General features: G+C 45.5%; 1 protein-coding gene across 1 annotated transcript; it reads left to right on the top strand.

Moving 5' to 3' along the window:
• Nucleotides 1-18,200: 18,200 nt before the first annotated feature.
• Nucleotides 18,201-18,782, top strand: LOC146172194 (uncharacterized). Its single transcript, XM_084585736.1, has one exon. It carries the CDS (start codon nucleotides 18,201-18,203, stop codon nucleotides 18,780-18,782), a length of 582 nt encoding a protein of 193 aa, XP_084441862.1.
• Nucleotides 18,783-19,530: the final 748 nt, after the last annotated feature.

Here is a 19,530-nt window from a genome sequence, read left to right as displayed (position 1 = left end):
TGCTGACAAGACAGTATTTATGCGGATTACGAACAGAATGAACCGCCATTCTTTTTCATACAGTCTTCCACCCCGGAACCTTTTAGAAGTCGAAGATTACAGATACCTCGCTGTAACACTAACGAATAACCTTAGCTAGAACAAACATATTTAAACTGTATGCTCGTCTTCCTTAACCTTTGTTTTCTTAGACATAACACAAGCTCCTTCCGACGTCAAACAGCTAGCATATAACACCATGATTAGACCTAAACTTGAGCACTTGTGCACTGCTTGGGATTCACACAAAAACACTAACATTAATGTTCGCGAAATCTTCAACGCATGGCTGTTCGGTTTATATTTTCTAAATATCGCAGCCCTGACTCACCATCTACCCTAATGCTTAAACATAACATGGAGTCCCTTGAATCTCGGCGCAGAATACAAAGGCTAAAATTCCACTTTATATTAAAAAATAATAAATTATCTATGGCTCCTGATTTGTATCTTAAACCGGAATCGTCCAGGGCAACAAGAAATACGCACACCGAATCACCAACATCTTACTTTGCCAGAACTAACGCCTTCAAATTATCTTTTTTCTCACGCACAATAACCTAATGGAATAACCTCCCATTATCATAACCACAGGATTTTGATTCCTTAGAACAGGCCGTGCACTGATTTGCTGTTTTTCTACACCTTGCTTGTACTTGTGTAAATTTTATCTTCATGTTTTTGCACTTCATGCTTTTGTGTTTTCTTTTGGAATTGTTGCCCCTCGTGCCAGGACCCTTCATTCGGTCTGCAGTATGACCAAATAAATAAATAAATATATATATAAATAAATAAATATATGATCTTTTCTCTGCCACACAATGGGATGTGTCACACGGTGTGAAAATATTTTTTATGTTAACAGTGGCACGTGTCCTTCCTTTCTTCTTTCCTGGGCGCGCATCCGTGGCGAAACCTTTATAATTGTCATGCGTTGGCGAAATGAAATCAGTTGTGAATGCAGTGATTGTCCGTGTTGCGTGTGTTTTTCCTGCCTTTGTGTTGGTCATTTTCGCGCTGCAGTTATGTGGAAACAGAGTAACTAACTTGGCCATAAGCTCGTTTTACGTTGCCGAATGCGCTTTCGGGTTTGGCTTCACGCACGCTTCCCCTGATCGCGGTTTCCGCGTATCGGATGCGACGTGCCATCTCCCACTAGTGCCGAAGTCCCGTGCAGAGCCACGCATGTGTTTCTCCGTGTACGGGCTCCACCTGCTCTCAATTGTCCCCCACCCCTCCCTTCTTGTCAGAAATTGCAAGAGTGGGGAAGCAGGGGTCAGCACCCTAGCCCCTCACCACCCCTACAGCACATAATGTTTTTAACAGGCGTCTTGACGACGACCTTCGCATTTTTTTTTTCGCTACTGGAGGTGGAGGGTGCTCGAGGGTGAGAGAAGTACGCGCTCTGGACCGAGGCTAGTGGGTTCAGCAAAAACAGGAAAAAAATCCTTTCTTCCACATTCCTTCTGCGAGCGTTCACGTGAGGACGCAGTAAATGATTGTTTAGGAATCTATCGAACCCATATTACGCAGCGTTTTCACACATTGGCGGCTAAGACCTCGAGTGCCTGCTTAACGGTACTCCATGGTGTAAGCTGTGATGCCGAGCATTGCTTCTGCGCAGGCTTCTGTACTGATGGGTGTCGCTACACCGTTTCAGTGCAAGATTACGTTGCAATGGGCGCATGGGAGCGTTTTAACAGCCTATGAATGTGTATTCAATTTGGCCTGCCTGCTAGTGTTTGGGAGAGCAATAAACGCAGGCGTCGAAGGCGACAAGGATTTGTAAGTACCGAAAGCTTCCCTTAACCGATGTGAAATAAGTCGTATTTTAACAGCGATGAGAAATAACACTGTTCGGGATGAAATAATGTTTATAATGGGCAAGCATTACTTCGCTATGCTCAGAGCAAAAACAGCGCAAACTTCACAAAGGACAGAGAAGGGCAGACGAGACACAGGCGCTGACTAACAACTGAAGGTTTATTGTTCTGACACCTCGGTATATATACAGCAAGCATCAGCTCACAGATTTCTGTCCGCAGACCGCGTCCGCAGAACGTGTCCGCAAAACTGTGTCTGCCACAGTTGTAAATGTGAAGTGATAGAGGTTAATGAGTGGTGTCAATCAATAGAGGGTGACGTAATGTTGTGTCTGAGAAAATAATTGGTTCAATAAGTTAATTAGGTAATTGATTAGTTGCAAAAGTGTCTAAAAGTAAAGGCGAAAATGGTCTCATTAGCTAGTGGCTGGGCGCCTCATTTGAATGTATCAAATACTAGAATAGTTATTTAAATCAGTCAGTTAGGGTGACGTCAAGATGCATCAAGTAATTAAGTAATTAATTAAATCAGTTAAGGTGGCGTCAAATATGTGACGTCCCGCAACCTGAAGCCGAGCCAAAAGAGGGCATAGGAAGGTATTGACGCGCAATTTGAAAGTGCCAAAGACTAAAATAGTTAATTAACCAGTCAAACAGGGTGACGTAAAGGATGTGACGTCACGCAACCGGAATTAGCGCCAAAAAAGGGCATAGTAACGGATTGGTGTGCAATTTGAAAGTACCAAAGACGTTAATTTAGTGATTCAGTTAGGGGGACGTCAAGGATGTGAAGTCACGCAACCGGAAGTAGAGCCAAAAAGGGCATAGTAGCGGATTTGCGCGCAATTTGAAAGTACCAAAGACTAAAATGGGTAAACAAGAAGTTAATGAATGTAACGTCAAAGATGTGACGTCACGCAACCGGAAGTAGAAACAAAAAGGACTGCGCATAGTAAGGAATTAGCGCGTAATTTGAATGTATCAGACTAAAATCATCAAGTCAGTCCACTAGGGTGACGTCAAGGGTGCGACCTCACGCAACCGGAAGTAGAGACTTTTTGTCTCTAATTCCTTTAGGAAGGGATTGGCGCGCAAAGAAAAAGTTAGAAAAAAAAATACAACCCACATTCAAAAACAGCGAAAAGGAAAGAAAAAAGCATCTGTGCTTTCGCATTACTCCAATGCAGATTCTGCAGTGGTCTTAAATTTTTCTTTTATTTGCACGGCGCGATAAGACGAGAAAAAGTAGTGAAGGCTGGCCGCATATATTATCCAGATAGTGGCTGCTAAAGCTATTAAATTTACTCCATATTTTATGTGCTGTTATCAGAATAAAGTGATGTAATTCCTCCCTCCGCATTTAACATTATGCATACTAGCAATACACACTTGATTTCTTTTAGTGCAAAACTATAGGCTTGATCTTTAATCCGCACCTCTTTCTTTTTTGTCTGTTTCAAAATATTGTTTTCAGTTTTCCAGTGTGAGTAGACCTTCTTCAGTGAATGTACGTCTACCGGCGTAATCCCCCTCCCCCGCCTCTCTTTCCATACCCATCCTTTCCCAACCCGAAAAGAGAAGGGTGCAAGGGGGGGGGGGGGGGAGGCATCGTCAAGAGAGGTTCTCGGCATTGGGAGAGCGACCAAGTGATTCTAAAAGAGGGACTCGAAGTCCGGGGTGGCAGCGCATTTGCAATACAAAATGGAAATAGCGGCCTGGGTTTCCACAGCTTCTTGAGTTCTAATTAAAGTGCATTACTATTACTTGTTTCGCGCACACCCCAAGCCTGGTGGGCCGCCATCTTGGTCCTCAGATGGCGGCCTGCTTTTTCAGGGAACCCGGATGAGGTAAAATGACAATTAGACCGTATTGCCTGGTTAGGAGCATTAGGTTTCTGTTTCTTTTTTTGGAAGGAGAGGGGGGGGGGGAGGTCGCAGCTTTGTAATTAAACCAAATTGACATTTGTCGTAGCACTACCAATATTGAAAGACTCCGGCATTACTTGGCTGACGAGCGCCATGCACAGAATGTGTGTACAGGACGCGTACGCTGCAGCTGTGCAGCTGCGTTTTATTTCGCGAGTACCGCGCCAGTATTGTTATATCAATGGAAAGCTTATGCCGAGCATAATTGCACTATAAGCTTTGTAGCTGCTAACTACTCGAAAGTTAATTAGTTTACTGTGATTAAGAATTGAACTTTATGATACAACGTCGTCACATATCGTCGAACAGTTTACGTCGGGTATAATTGCACTTGACTGCTTGCAGACCTAATTAATGGTCGTTAATGAGTTAACTGTGATTAAAAACTGAACTTCATGTTATAACATAAAGTTATATATCATTGGATGGCTTATACCGCGTGCGACTGCTATGCTTTACTTGGCGGTTTTAGCTAATAACCATTAATAAGTTAACTGTGATTAAGAATTGAACTTTAAGCTACAATTTCAAGTCATGTATCATTGGATAGCTTATATAGAGTACGCCTTGAATACAATAATTGTCAGCCTTTGTTAAAAGTTAATAATTAGTTAAGTGTGATAACAATTGAACTTCAGGCTGCAACGTCAAGTCTAATATTTCGTATATCACGGGAAAGCTTATATGTTTGGTTCAATTTCACGACAGCAATTGCCGGTCTTAGTTATTAACCGGTGATTAATAATTCACGATTAACAAATTACCTTTATAAGGTACAACAAGCCATTATCAATTACCGCAGCCAAACAGGACAGCCATCATTGTTGAAGAATGGCCGCGTCCCCTTTCGCCGGCAGCATTTCGCTTCCCCATACCTCACTTTCCCAAGAATGTCGCTTGTGTCTTCGGGTGTTGGGCCATCCCCGCTCGGCTTGTTAGCGCTTCCCTTCTTAGAGCATCGCCGCCTATTTCGTGGGAAATCCTGAAGACACGCGTTCCCAGCCTCATTCAGGTTCTTATGTGGGCTAACCAATCGGGCCGGCGTTGAACGCGCATTATTTCCCTCCGTCACGGACGCCCGACTGACCCTTGCAATCCCGAGGGTTCCTCCTCGCAAGACCTTTACAATGGTGTGTCCGCCGCCTGGTTGCGATGCATCTGGTAGCAATTAGCTTGTCGACCGTCGCTCAGCTTTCGCTTCTCAGGAGTATGCAGCGTCCGCCGTGCTTCCAACCGGGCACGTAGCAAGCAGCCTCGTCGGCGAGCCAAAAGAGCGAACCCCTACGCCTGCGGCCATTCGGGTGTTCGGGAAAACCAACCACCATACAATGGGCCACTGTCTGGGCTCGCAGGCCCGCGCACGCTTTTGAGCCGCTTAGTCGCCTACGCACGATGGTTATCGGAGAAACTGCAGTAACGGAGCACCGGGAATGTTAGCGAATTTCCTTAAACGATCCTGCACACGTCTGCCATTTGTTACAGAGGTCTGCTGTGCTGCGTTGGGACACTGCCCCAACCCTGCCCCAACCCTTCTATGCCGAACATCCCTTGAAGGAGAGAACAGAGGCCGCAGTAGCCGACGAAAGCTTCCGGCATAAATTAGCAGCAGTCATGGCCTTCATATTGTTTCGTTTGACCAGTGCATTCTTTCTCTAGTTCCGTTTTCCTGTTGTTTCCATGTTTTAATGTTTTTATTTGCATTGTGTATTGAGTTTGCTCCCCCCTTATGTATTGCCCTCTGGCCTTTAAGGGAAAAATGAATGAAATAAATGAAATGAAATATATATAGTGACTGCACATCAACCGTAGTCCTCCATGATGAGAGTTATAAAATCAAGAGTGATGACTGCGACAAGTGATGACTATGCGTAATGTTTCTACACGCTCTAAACCTCACAGCACATTAATTACTTTTTAAAGAGCTGAGGCATGCTACATTGCATTACGAATACTAGTCATGAGTCAGTTATGACCTCGAGTCATGTTCTAACTATGAGACATGGCTATGCAAAATTTTATATGCTCCACACCTGATAGTATGTAGCCTTGGAAAGCTCCATTATTAAAGGTATGGCGTTATAACGTTTCACATGCATAGACGATGCGTTACACTAATTTACTTTTTAAATTCGGTCTTTTTTTATTTTTGCACACCAATACTTAGCATAGGTACATATCGGGTTTCCATTCTGAGAGTTTTCACAACTTTCAGCCCCTTTTCCTTATTTTCAATTTTTCAATTCTTCATATTTATCAGACCCTGTAAATTTCTTAATTGGCATCGTAAAGCAATGACTTCACATTGTGAGCACTTTGACTCCTTTGAGGCCTCTTTTTCATTTTTTTTTCACTTATTCAATTCATAAATTAGTTACAATTTATTCACTCACCATCATCTATCGCGCAGCAATCAATCATCAATCACTAGAACCACAAATCACCATGATACTATTTTTTACGCAGGCCCCGAGTATTTCTGACACACGGTGCAGACTACTACTACTACTACTACTACTACTACTACGACTACGCCGATGTTTTTCCGACCGATCAAGCTGTACAAGTTATCAATTAATATTCACTGCAGTGCGCAACTGAAATTTTACGCAGTGAGCAGTGAAGAAAAAGTCGGACGGCAGCAATGTACATGCGCCAACTCTCTCCTGCATGCAGAGCGACCATCCGCGCCGGTTCAGTTGAGGACCAAACATGCGCCGCTAGCTCAACAGCCAACACTGGCGGGTGGGATAGCTGGAGTGATGGGGTGAATTGGATAAACAATGAAGGAACCACAGGACACAAGGCGGAAGGACACGGACGAGCCCTGGCTGTCTGCTGACCGTTTATTTCAAGGCCGCGCGAGAAACACGCAGACGGTGACTAAGCGGCTGAAAAGCGTGCGCGGGACTGCGAGCCCAGACAGTGGCCCATTGTATGGTGGTCGGTTTTCCCGAACACCCGAATGGCCGCAGGCGTAGGGGTTCGCTCTTTTGGCTCGCCGACGAGGCTGCTTGCTACGTGCCCGGTTGGAAGCACGGCGGACGCTGCATACTCCTGAGAAGCGAAAGCCGAGCGACGGTCGACAAGCTAATTGCTACCAGATGCATCGCAACCAGGCGGCGGACACACCATTGTAAAGGTCTTGCGAGGAGGAACCCCCTCGGGATTGCAAGGGTCAGTCGGGCGTCCGTGACGGAGGGAAATAATGCGCGTTCAACGCCGGTCCGATTGGTTAGCACACATAAGAACCCGAATGAGGCGGGGAACGCGTGTCTTCAGGATTTCCCACGAAATAGGCGGCCTTGCCCTAAGAAGGGAAACGCTAACAAACCGAGCGGGGATGGCCCTAACACCCGAAGACACAAGCGACATTCTTGGGCAAGTGAGGTATGGGGAAGCGAAATGCCGCCGGCGAGAGGGGACGCGGCCATTCTTCAACAATGACAGCTGTCCTGTTCGGCTGCGGTAATTGATGTATGGCTTGTTGTACCTTATAAAGGTAATTTGTTAATCATCATTAATTAATCACCGGTTAATAACTAAGACCGGCAATTGCCGTAGTGAAATCGTACCAAACATAAGCTTTTCCGTGATATACGACAAATTAGACTTGACGTTGTAGCCTGAAGTTCAATTGTTATCGCACTTAACAAATTATTAACTTTTAACAAAGACTGGCAATTATTGCATTCCGAGCGTACTCTATATAAGCTATCCAATGATATATGACTTGAAATTTTATAGATTAGGCGAAAAGTTAATCGCCTAATATTATTCCACAATCTTTACTATAACCCTTCAAATTACAGCATCGAGAAAATAAAACCGGCCACTCAAATCTTTCCTCGCCGCGACCATGATCACAAAGTGGAACCTTCTTTTGCGCGACCAAATTTGTTACAGTTTTCATTCCCTCATCTTTCAATTAGTGAATGGTACGACCTAAATAAAAATATTGTTTGCCTCACGAACCATGAAAAATTTAGAGAAGCCTTGGAAACGATGTTCCCTGCTTAGTCGAAAATGCTTAATAAACTGAGAAATTCGCCTGTTTTAAGTTTTTACGATCGTTTATTTATTTTTTTTCTCTCTCTGATTTGTGCTCGTGTACGGCCGGTCTCGAGGGGGAGCGCGCTTCTCTTCTCTTACGGCTTCACCAATGGGGTCTGTTTCCACCTCCCGCCGCGCCTCGCGTTCACGCGCAAGGGAAACGCGCGCTCGCTCTTCGCTCCGCCCGCCTCAGTTGCAACCGGCAGGTCCTGACATTTCACCCTTTATGGTTTATACAAAGACGCCGTAATCAGCGTCTAAGATTTATCGTGTACGAGGAATAAAATATAGTAAACGCCGCCCACGCGCGCGCGCGCCTTCGTCAGTGCGGCCGAGCGCGGTCGAATGAAGCTGGTGCACTTCAACATTTTTGCCCCTAACTTTTGCACAGAAATAAATTTATCAGGCTATGCAGTGCTCTTTCGAAAGCTGTAAGCAAGTGTAGCGCGACCTGACGTGAGCGCATAGCAAAATGTTGGCTGGAGATTCTGTCAACAGCTTCTGTTTTCGTTTAGACCAAACGAGGCACCGGCGAAAATTCATGGCGCGGCTCAGAATCATAGTAAGGAACAAAATTTACGCATATATTTAAAGTTGCAGTTGTTTAGTGGTGTGCGCTGTTCTAGCTGCGTTAAAAAAAATCAGTCGGTTGAAAGAATATGTATATATAGTCCCGGACGCACGTACGTGTATAGCAGACGTAGACGGTTTAATACATAGATAAACAACTTTTAATCAAGCAAATGGGCATGAACAGTTATGCCTAATTGAAAAGAGCGGCAAACAATGAAAAACATTGTCCTTCAAAGTTATGCATTGTACTACATATTCATCAATTCATCTAAACGTGACCTGCGGCTAGAAAATTCAGTCTCAATCTTCCTGGCCGGTTTGTTCATATAGGGAGCTGGTCTGTAATTGCTGTCTGTCACTTTCTTGGCATAATTGACAAGAAGGATTCTGATAATTTTTTCAGATATCAAAGAAGCGGACCTTATAGGCTGTTGTTAATTCCTTCAGGGCAACTCAGCAATGGCGATTGCTCAATAGAGCTGAATCAGGATTTGAAGTACTTCAAGAGCATTTGTGTGAGGTAGAGGCAAAAGTTTTTTTTTTTTTTTTTAAGGTAACATTGTTCAATAGGGCAATAAACTCTGGTTTCGGATAATGCAGTCCCCTAGAATTGTTGTCCGCGTAGAAGAGTGTACATGGGGCTGCTTCTTTCGCTAGTTTCAAGAAAGATAGCGCAGCGTCACACCAGGTCACTGATTAACTTATCAATGTATCCATCGACGTAAGGTAAACCGGAATATGTGACAGTAATGGGATGACAGAAGATACCACCACAATTCCTTCATTTCCTCGGTTACTGATTGTGGCCGACCAGAAATGATTTCTTCGGCATCGACGTAAACTGCCTTGATTTGCTCCAAGATGAAACGTCCGTCTTGACAATGTGGTCAAGTGCCGCTGTTACGGCCCTCGCATCTAGCATGTCGTTCTCTCCGCACATTAGCGTTACTTTCCCTAAGAGAGCCTCAATGAGGCCACTATTGAGTTTCCTGGTGGGGACGGAGCCGACACCTTTCCCCAGGAGGTATTCTACCACTTGTACTCTAGACTCGTCATGAACAGCATTTCTTGAAATGTTTCTTCAGTGAAAGTTTCCTGCTTTAACGCTTTAGAAGTTTCTTGGATGCTTTCGATATAGCAAGTGAACTCGTTTGTCGGCTACTGCAATCGAGTATCCCCAGCTGAATCATTTATTAGATTCTGTTTACTGCTTCAAGCACAAGTGGCCGGTGTCATGAATATCAAACCATTTGTTTATTGTTTTCATAATAAGAATAATATCATGTAAAATTTCATTAAAACAGCATTTATTTGCAAAATAAAATAATGTTTACATACAACACATTTGCTAATATATAAATGATAATAACATTGAAAACTCAACTACATACAACACATTTGCTAATATATAAATGATAATAACATTGAAAACTCAACCTTACATTACTTTGACTGTCCTAGTCAGATTCCAGACGACTGGAAATTAAGCAAGGTTACACCAGTCTTCAAAGCTGGAGATCGCTCCGACCCCTCAAATTATCGACCAATTTCACAAACATGTATCTCTTGTAAACTTTTCGAACATATAATATACTCGCATATCGAAACTCACCTTGACTACAATTGTTTTTTATTTCCCAATCAGCATGGTTTCAGGACAGGTTTTTCTTGCGAAACTCAACTATTCGAACTTACAACTGATCTTCACTTAAATCTAGACGCTTCTTTCCAAACCGATATCATTTACTTAGACTTCGCCAAGGCATTCGATCGCGTTCCTCACCAGCGTCTCTTTTCCAAAATCTCAGGTCTGTCACTTGACCCTCTTGTCTTATCCTGGATCCACTGTTTCTTAACCAACCATTTGCAATTCACCGTCATCGCCAATCACGCATCCGAAACTACTAGAGTAATCTCCGGGGTCCCTCAAGGATCGGTTCTTGCTCCGTTACTCTTCCTAATTTTCATTAACGATTTGCCATCTAGTATTTTATCATCTGTCCGTCTCTTTGCGGACGACTGCGTCATTTATCGCCGCATCATCAATAGCAGAGATCAGGAAATATTGCAGGATGACCTAACCCGAATTCAGAAGTGGTGTTCCGACTGGCTAATGCAGCTAAATGTCTCGAAATGTAAATTCATGCACAATTCACGTAAACGTTCCATTCTTCATTTCTCGTACTCCCTGAGCTCCATAGCGCTCTCTCAAACAAATTCATGCAGGTACCTCGGCATCGAAATAACAACCAACCTAACTTGGGCTAACCACATCACCAAACCAGTGCGATAGAAAGCTGGAATAACCTCCCTGAATACATTGTCATTGAGGCTAATCCTTCTAGATTCAAACAGCTCCTAATCGACTATCTCAATGAAAAATAATCTTCCTGTACCTTATGTCAGCTACCAAGCCCTGCAAACTGACCAGCCGGTTTTACTTCCATAGCTGTTATTTGAATTTGTTTTATATTTTTTCCACTCTTCCATGACTTATCTGAATTTGTTACTCGTCTTTTTTCACCTTGTTTTACCTGCTGTTTCTATTTTGTGTTTTTATCTCATCTTGTTATTTTCTATATATATATTTTTTTCTATACTTCTATATTACTTTTATATTTATGATCATGTATGACTGCTGAACAACCCTGTGCCTCCCCCCCCCCCCTTATGTAATGTCCTGAACGGGACCTTTAAAGGGGTAATAAATGATGATACTAATACTTTATATCATGCAAGCATTATGCAGCCTACATTACATTTTTTATGAAATTATTTTCATATTCGGTGCTATATGGATGGTTTCGAATCTGACGCTGAAAGACGGTTTTGCTGTTGCAGACGAGTTGCTGTAATGTTAGCCTTGAAGAAGCTTCGATGTGATCCCTGCTCATTGTTCTTTTTTTTTTTCTTTTTGCTATTCTTGTGCAGGCTTGAGGAAATTTCGGATTAAAATGGACAACAATAGCTGCCATGCCGCAATGAATGTAATATGCTTGTCGAACGCTTGCTGAGCAACAGTGTTTCTTATATACTCGGTTCACGTGTGTAGTACGCTGACGACATGCCGCTGCAGCATCTACCTGCTGAGCCCTTTCATTTCGGGGCTGCACTCACCACGAAACAAACGAGCGACAGCGCGAAACCATGCAAAAGCCACCCGCCGCCACTGAAGCAGATGCGGAGCGAACAGTGAGCAGGTCGCGCCCCTTGCGGCGGCGGAGAGCGTGACTCGAGGAGAAAAGTGCCCATTGTTCCCGCGGCGATTGAGAAGGCCGTAAGAAAGAGCGCGCGCTCTCCCTCGAGACCGGCCGTGGCTCGTGTTGCCGTTAATCTACGTATGTAATATTGTTTGTAGTTGTTTGTTAGTTGTGTATATCACTTTTTTCTCATTTTTTCTTGTTAACATGTGATGACACTATGTAACGTTTTAACAATGTTTTTTATGACTTCTCCCTCCCTATGTAAGGCCCACTTGGGCCTTTAGGGTAATAAAATGAAATGAAAATGAAAAATTGTAGCTTAAAGTTCAATTCTTAATCACAGTTAACTTATTAATGGTTATTAACTAAAACCGCTAAGCAGAGCATAGCAGTCGTACGCGGTATAAGCCATCCAATTATGTTCGACTTTATGTTATAACATGAAGCTCAGTTTTCAATCACAGGTAATTCATTAACGACCATTAATTAAGGTCTGCAAGCAATCAAGTGCAATTATACCTGACGTAAACTGTTCGACGATATATGACGACATTTTATCATAAAGTTTAATCCTTAATCACAGTAAACTAATTAACTTTCGAGTGGTTAGCTGCTGCAATGCTTTTAGTGCAATTATGCTTGGCATAAGCTTTCCATTGATATAACAATACTGGCGCTGTACTCGCAGAATAAAAGGCAGCTTCACAGCTACAGCGTACGCGTCCTGTACATTCTGTGCACGGCGCTCATCACCCAAGTAATGCTACACATTAACTGTTACCCCTATCCCCCCACCCCCCTTTCCGAAATGAAAGACACGTAACGCACCTAATCGGGTAATACGGCCAAATTCTCATTTTACTACACCCGGGTTTTAGATACAGTTAAAACTCGATTAACGAAGTTGACGGGAGTCGCGAAATATTTCGTTAAATCGGGAACTTCGTTAAATCGTGGAAGGCTTTTCACAGTCGTTTAATCCGATAAAGTTGATTATTATATGGTGACGCGGGATCGGGAAGTACCGCGACATCATATTTACAAAGCGTAAATGCGCTGAAAATGAAATCGTGTTTTGAAGGACGTAACAGCCAACATAAACCAAGGACCATGGGAAGCTGTACTGTTACGTCATCTTTCAATGCAATACCAACTTGTTCACTATGCTATGTTGCTACAATGAAATCGCGGTCCGCACAACCATCGACACCGATAGCGCTTATTAAAAGAAGCAACGAAAAGTTTACCTCGGCAAGAGGGGTCCCAGGGGACTAAATTTCTTTCGCTGCAAAGACGTCGGTGATCTTTGCTTGATTGCGGTTTGTAAACAACATCTGCAGAGATTTTTTGTGTGTTTTTTCTCATGTGTTTCGTGAAACCGTCTGAGCAGATTAACGGCTACTCTAATTTGTCTCGGTGTTGGCATGCGGTACTGCTGCCGACACCGGGTCGACGGAGTGGCTTTCTACCGCTGGTGAAATCTCGCCAATTAACATCAATATAACTCGCGTTTCATACCGCGCAGCTCAAAAGCGGGCCGTAGTTGGTGCACGATGTTACTGTTGGCTCGCAGTCAATACATCCTTGAGTGTTTTGTACAAAATAGACCAAAAATAGACTTTTTCACCTACATTTCTCAGCAAAAGGATCGTTAAATCGGGACGGATAACGAAATTATTTTCGTTATTTCAAGTTACTCAAAGCATGTTCCTAACTTCTGCATCTGAGGCTGCGGCTAAAAGGCAGCACTGCAGCGGAGGCTCAAAAAGAGTACCTTTGCAAGACGAACATGAACCACCTTTACAGGCTGCGAGGTTCGAAACTGGGCTTGGGCTCACCGGGAAGGAGGACGCAGAGGGGTTTACGGAGCTTCTCCAAAACGCACACCCCAAGAAAAGCCGAGCGCCAGGCCGGGGGACGCTTGTATCGATTTTTACCGGTGGGTGCCCGGAGGTAGGTTTCGAGCGTATGAGGGGAATCGGGATATCTTTGTTAAATCGGGATTTTTGTTAAATCAGGTTTTGACTGTATACAAAGTGCGCCACACGAAAGCTGGGGACCAAGATAGCGGCCCATAAGTCTGGCCGGGCGCCGCGGCGTAACACCTAGGCTCCCTAACCGCGGGTGCATGCCTCCTGCGTGCCTGCACGGTGTCCATATTTATTGCTGGCCGCAAATTCCAAGCGTACTGAAACTATCAGCCTCGCTAAAAAAGGTATTTTAAATAACCAGTCAGCACTTTTCAAGCGTCTTACTTTATTGCTAAAAACTACCTGCATGCCATTCTTGACCAATCAAGCCTACACAAAATGACACATAGCGTGGGCGTACAAGCTGCAAACACTGATCAGTGCGATTTCCCTGTAAGGTGGTCACCTCTGTTTTAGAGACGCTTGCCAGTGATGCTATTGAGGAGCACCGCCACAGTGAAGAGGAGCAAGGTACAAGACCCGTTGCAATTCCATATTACAATCAAATTTCCACGGTAGAAAAAGGTATGCGAAGCATACCGCCTTAAGATGGAATTCGCCTCTTGCGTTAGCAATTGAAACCTCGGTCGCCTTATCTGATAACCTAATGAGTTGAACTATCTTGATAGAAAGTTTTCTCACACACGCCAGTGTGCCAGTGTTCTTACACTTCCATTACTTTGCGAATAGCAGCTTCACTGTAGAGGTGGACCCCATTCATGTCGGCTTTCAAGGTCTCCCTATCGAAAGCAAGTAAAACGAAAATGTGATGCTGGTTCAATTCTGCAGAAATAGCGGAGCTGTTGAACTGGAATTTTTTAACTAAGACAAAGCAGTGTTTAGATTCGTGGAAAGATACGAAACATCACTTCACACTCGGTGATAGAGGTCTGCACGGCCCGGGCCTGACCCGCTGTGGAATGGTGTTTTTTTTTTCTTTGTTACCGATTGAGATGGGAGGGTGACATCGAAGTTTAGCCCTGCAGGTCACTTGGACTCATTCGGTTGGTTTAGTTAAAATGGGCTGCTATATGATAGCTTCCGACTTTATGAGAATTTTTGAAGTTTCATTGAACTTTGTTAAGGTCCAGCTGAGATTAAGTACTTTTGTGCATGCCGCCAAGGCGAGAGTCGCACCAGAAATCACTTGTCTCGCATACTGTTAAAACGTCTGCTAGGTCCCATCAAGAAGATGATTTCGGGGAACAAAACTACGAGGGTTTGCGTGATACGTACTTTCGAATGCGCAACACAACCCAATCCCGCGCATAGTCATGGCGTGTGTCCTCTTGAATCTGTATGTCAGATTAAAATTGACATGACTGCTTTTAGATTGTGCTTAGTCATTTCTGCGGAAGAAAAGAGGCCTCCTCTCTTCTACAGATTCCCCGTGTCGCTTCTCGTGTGAGCGAGGTGCGTGCTTTCACATAGCGTCCTGTCCCTTTTTCTGCCTTGTGCCAAACACACACGCATACACCATGTGTGTGTTGCTAACACACTAAAAACGAAGAAACGAAAGCCACTACTCGTACTAGGCCGGTAAGATGTTCCATCGGGCGGGGTACAAAGATCCAGAAAGTTGTAGCCTGAACGTTGGTAGCCGAGGCGCGCCTCAACCGCACGCCTGAGAACTTTGGCTGGCGGCGCTTCGTTTGAAGACCAACTCTGTACTAGGACAGAGCCACACCACATGGGAGGCGACAGATAAAGCACGAAGCAAGCAATTGTGCGCTGAGCTGTGCTCCCTGTAGCAATGCGCAGACGACAGGCTAGACTCCCCCCACAGCGAGGGCAGCGGTCATTAGAAAAGCCGTTCGAAAAAAAAAAAAAAAAAAACTCTTCCGCGCGGCGGGCAGACCACACGCGCTTAGTAACGCTGGTCCACGGCCGGACTCAAGTGACCGCTGTGGCTGTCTTATCAGATCTCCCTGAGGCACCGGGTGGAGACAAGCATGCACATGACAGCATTGCTCTCAGTCCACCGCCATTCGTTCATTTCCTGCGCTCTCTGTCTAAACGAGGGGTATTCCTTTAACTAACACTCCCCCCCCCTCCCCTCCCCGCCAAAAAAAAAAACAACAAAAAAACAGCGATCTGCAGGAATGGGTGGGCAAGCTATTCAGTTTGTGACTTCGTGCTGCTGTGTAGCTTTCGGTCGGACAACTAAAATTGTTGACGTTTATGTTCAAATCAACACTTTGGGGGGCGGTTGCAAATTTTATATGCTCAAGAATGTCCGTGCACAATGTGCGCGAATACGTTTCTATTGTGGCTGTGTGTGTGCCCAGGATATTTTCGAGAAAGGCGCGGTCCAAGCAAAATGTGTTCACGACGTCATGCAGGTTCGAGGTGAGTTTCATTTTTCTACGGCTTTTGCCTTGATAGCGCAGGCAATCCGGTCTCCGCTTTTTGAATATGCGGATATACTGCCCTGAATGGGACAGGTCAGGAGATGCGAACATAGGTGAACTGATGCAGAGTGTGGATTCGGGCTGGTTGGCGCATGTGTGTTGCTTTTCTGGTCCCGTACAAAGCGCAGCTTTTTTTTTTTTTCATAACTGTACCTAGATTAGGCACGCTCTTTAGGAAGCATAACGAAGCCTTATGCACGGAACGCTGGCCTGTTCACCTTTCCCGCCGTAATGCTCTAGTTAGACGCTGTCCCGTTCTGTTGTCGTGTAACTTCAACAGTAATTGAAAATAAACAAAAAACGGTCTTAGGTGCGGTGGCGTCTGTGATAATCAGAAGCGCGACAGAATTACGTTTTTGACCTTGTGGTTTCTGTTTGTTCCTGGAGGGACGCGACCGGAGCAGATCGTTGGTGGCACTTGCGGCGCCATGCCCAAAGAGCCGCTTTTTTACGCGGCGTCTGCCAAATTGCCGTGGACAAAAGTGGTATAATCCACGCGAACCGAAACGATTGCATTTTTTCAGTATAAAAATATGTGCCATACAAAATTGCTTGGATAAGATGGAAAGTATATCAAGGAGGGCACGTATATCTCAGAAATAACTGCTTCTCTGTCAGAAAACTTTGGCGGGCAGATATCTCGGAAGGCGTGGAGTATACCACTTTTATGCACGGGGGTACATATCTGAAACTGTAGCACACGGCCCCAGGCTTGCATGCTGTGTCCCCTTTCCCTAAAATCGAAGGGAGCGAGAGATTAGGCTTCTGCTGAATAGCGTTTCTCTGTTCCTTAAATTATATTGCATTGTTCTGTGTTTTAGTATGCCGTATAAGCCTCATGCCTTCCGTAAGAGGCTGGATAGAAGTTGTATCATTTCCTTCTTCACGCGGTGTGGACTGTGGAATATTTCGTCGCTCTATCTCCTGCAAACATACGGAGAGTGAATCGGTGGGCAGGTTTGCCCGGTGAACTACGGCAGTAGCTATTTTCCTTCCTTCTCACAATTTCGCCTTTTATTGGTGGCTTAGGGCACTGTCACAATTTTTCTTTGCACTTTTCACAGCCCCTGGTTTCCCGGCGCAGTGCATATCTCATTGTCAGCAGCTGTCGGAACATGTACCAGATGGCTCTTGCCAGTGATTCGCGACAGCATGAACGCAGCCCGCGTCTTAAAGTCCAGTATTATTCTCTCGAAATTCTGATTGTTAAGCATAAATTATCTACGCGGCTTGACACCGCCGACAGCGGATGCAGAGGAGAATTGTTTGCGTCTACTTCGACTCAAGAACATTGTCATAGGTCGAAAGTAATGAAAAATAACTACAAGATTAAAGCTGCTGAACATGAGGTTGAGGGTGAGGGGGGAAAGATAAGAATTGAGGATGAAGGTGTGTGAGGACCAGCAGTTTAAGTTGGGATGAGGGCGAGGGCGAGGGAGCGCCAGGAAATGAGTTTTTTTGTTGTTTTTTTTTTAAATTGATTGTGACGGTGAGAGAGGCTCGCCGATTGGAAGGTGAGGGCGAGGAGAGCGCCAACAGCCTGGCCACGATGGTATAAAATGCCTGGCCTTCTTTCAGTCGTTCTCTTGCATCTCTCTGGATTTGTTGCGACTGCTCGATATTCATGATGGCTGCCCCCCGTAAGGACCCCAGTTCCTGTGAAATGGGCCGAATCATGGATGACGCAAGGGTCCAGGAAGACTTCATGAGAGGTTTGCGACTGGCACCCCAGTCGTCTGCGGTGCGACCCCAAGCTTCGACGGCCCCTGTCGGTCGTCCGGCGACGGCGGAGTTTTGGGGAGTGTGTGGCCAGCTGGGGTTCAACAGCGCTCGCCCGACCTGCGACGGACAAGTAGTCACCTTCTATCGGAAGTCGACGAACGGACGACGGGCCCAATTTCGGTGCAATAGATGCCGGAAGCAGCTTTCGCAGCTGCACGGCACCGCTGCACTGCACGGGCCCGCAGCTCTTCAGGCGACCGCTGGCACCTCAGCAAGTTTTTTCGCCAGAAAGGACAGCCTCGGCCGCCCAAATGTCAAGTTGTCGCGATCCTATGCCCTGTATATCACCTACTGCATGGCAAAGGACGTTTCAATCACCAGCACCAGGGCTATGGAAGGCAACGACATTTCCAAGCAAACGTGCACCGACTGGTGCAATTACGTTCGCAAAGTCTGCTGCGCCGAGCTCCAGCTGCAGCCGCCGATGGGCGGTCCCGGTGAGGATGTGCAGGTCGATGAGTGCCTCATGCGGGGCAAGAGAAAGTACAACCGCGGCCGCCTTTTGGCAGGCGATAACGTTCCGCCCCACAGGCAGAACAATTACGGTGGCGTCGTCGATCGCGGCCCATGGATTTTTGGCATGATATGGGTGGCCACAAAGGAGCTGCGACTCTTCAAGGTCGACCGGCGGGACTCAGCGACACTTGGAGCCGTCATCTCCGCAAACGTCCGTCCGGGGACCACCATCCTCAGCAACGAGTGGGCGGCCTACCAGTGTGTGCCGGGATTGGTGGACGGTAACGGGGTAAACATGAACTTGATTCACAAAACTGTGAACCATACACAGTTTTTCGTGAACCCCGTTACCGGCGCGCACACGCAGAATATTGAAAGTGCATGGCAGAAAGTGAAGAACCGGCTGATACGAAGCGGGTGGCGGATGACGGATGGCCTCACGGACTCGCACCTCGCGTGGATGTGGTGGTTGTCGATCAACGGGCGACGGCGTTGCAGTGACCCTTTCCTACGGTTGATCGAGGCCATCGCACGGCACTACCCGATGTGAAGTACGTGCTCTATCTTCAGCTAGCCACTTCTTCCACTGGAACTCTCAAGGTCTTCAATCGGAGGCTCAAAGCTGCTCAGCAGCTTTTTTTTTTTTCCCGGTCCCTCTTGGGGCCACCAAACGAGCTTTGGCAGAGCAGGCATGACATTTACCATCATGTCTCTGTCACCCCTGTCCCTCTCTCTATACGGAATCACCTTTTTGCTGATCCGATGAATCCGTTTGGCATTACAAACATTCGTCAATGTTGGAACCGACAACTTTATGCTGATTCGCCAACTCAGCTTTGGTAGCCAAATGGCCTAGCTGCTAGCTTTTTTTACCTTCGGTTTCCAACTAAATTATTTTCCGAATTCATATTGCCTATTGGAGCGAAATTTATAGAACGAGTGCCCTCTGCTGTATCCACATGTTCTTCGCAGAGCTGTGCGCGGAGTGGGCGAACCGCCTCGAGCAGGACATGGTAGTTGTTAGATTATAGTAAATGTAGGTAAAGTCGTTCACTTTCGCCCTTGCGAAATTTAATGAAGTCTTTATATCCTTTTTAAGGTAACTCATCTGCCTTTATATTTTTGCACTGAAGTTATTTTGACTTCCCCAAACGCTATTCACCTGTTGGTCTTGCTCTCTTGTGCCAATCGACGCACTCCGAATGCGTAGTTCACGCTTTCAAAAACTGACCTTTATTCGATCCAGTCCTGCGGCCGTCAAGCTAAGCCCGTTTGGCGGGAAGGGTTACCAGGACTAC

The sequence above is a fragment of the Amblyomma maculatum genome, unplaced genomic scaffold (assembly GCF_055883805.1).
Source record: "Amblyomma maculatum isolate TAMU_Amacu unplaced genomic scaffold, ASM5588380v1 scaffold_13, whole genome shotgun sequence".
In the NCBI taxonomy this organism is placed as follows: Eukaryota; Metazoa; Arthropoda; class Arachnida; order Ixodida; family Ixodidae; genus Amblyomma; species Amblyomma maculatum.
The sequence above is the reverse complement of the archived record's forward strand: the minus strand, read 5'-3'. Positions and strand labels throughout refer to the sequence as shown.

Bases quoted from the DNA above. Each gene is read 5' to 3' on its own strand.
- LOC146172194 (XM_084585736.1), top strand. From the start codon at position 18,201: ATGGGCGGTCCCGGTGAGGATGTGCAGGTCGATGAGTGCCTCATGCGG.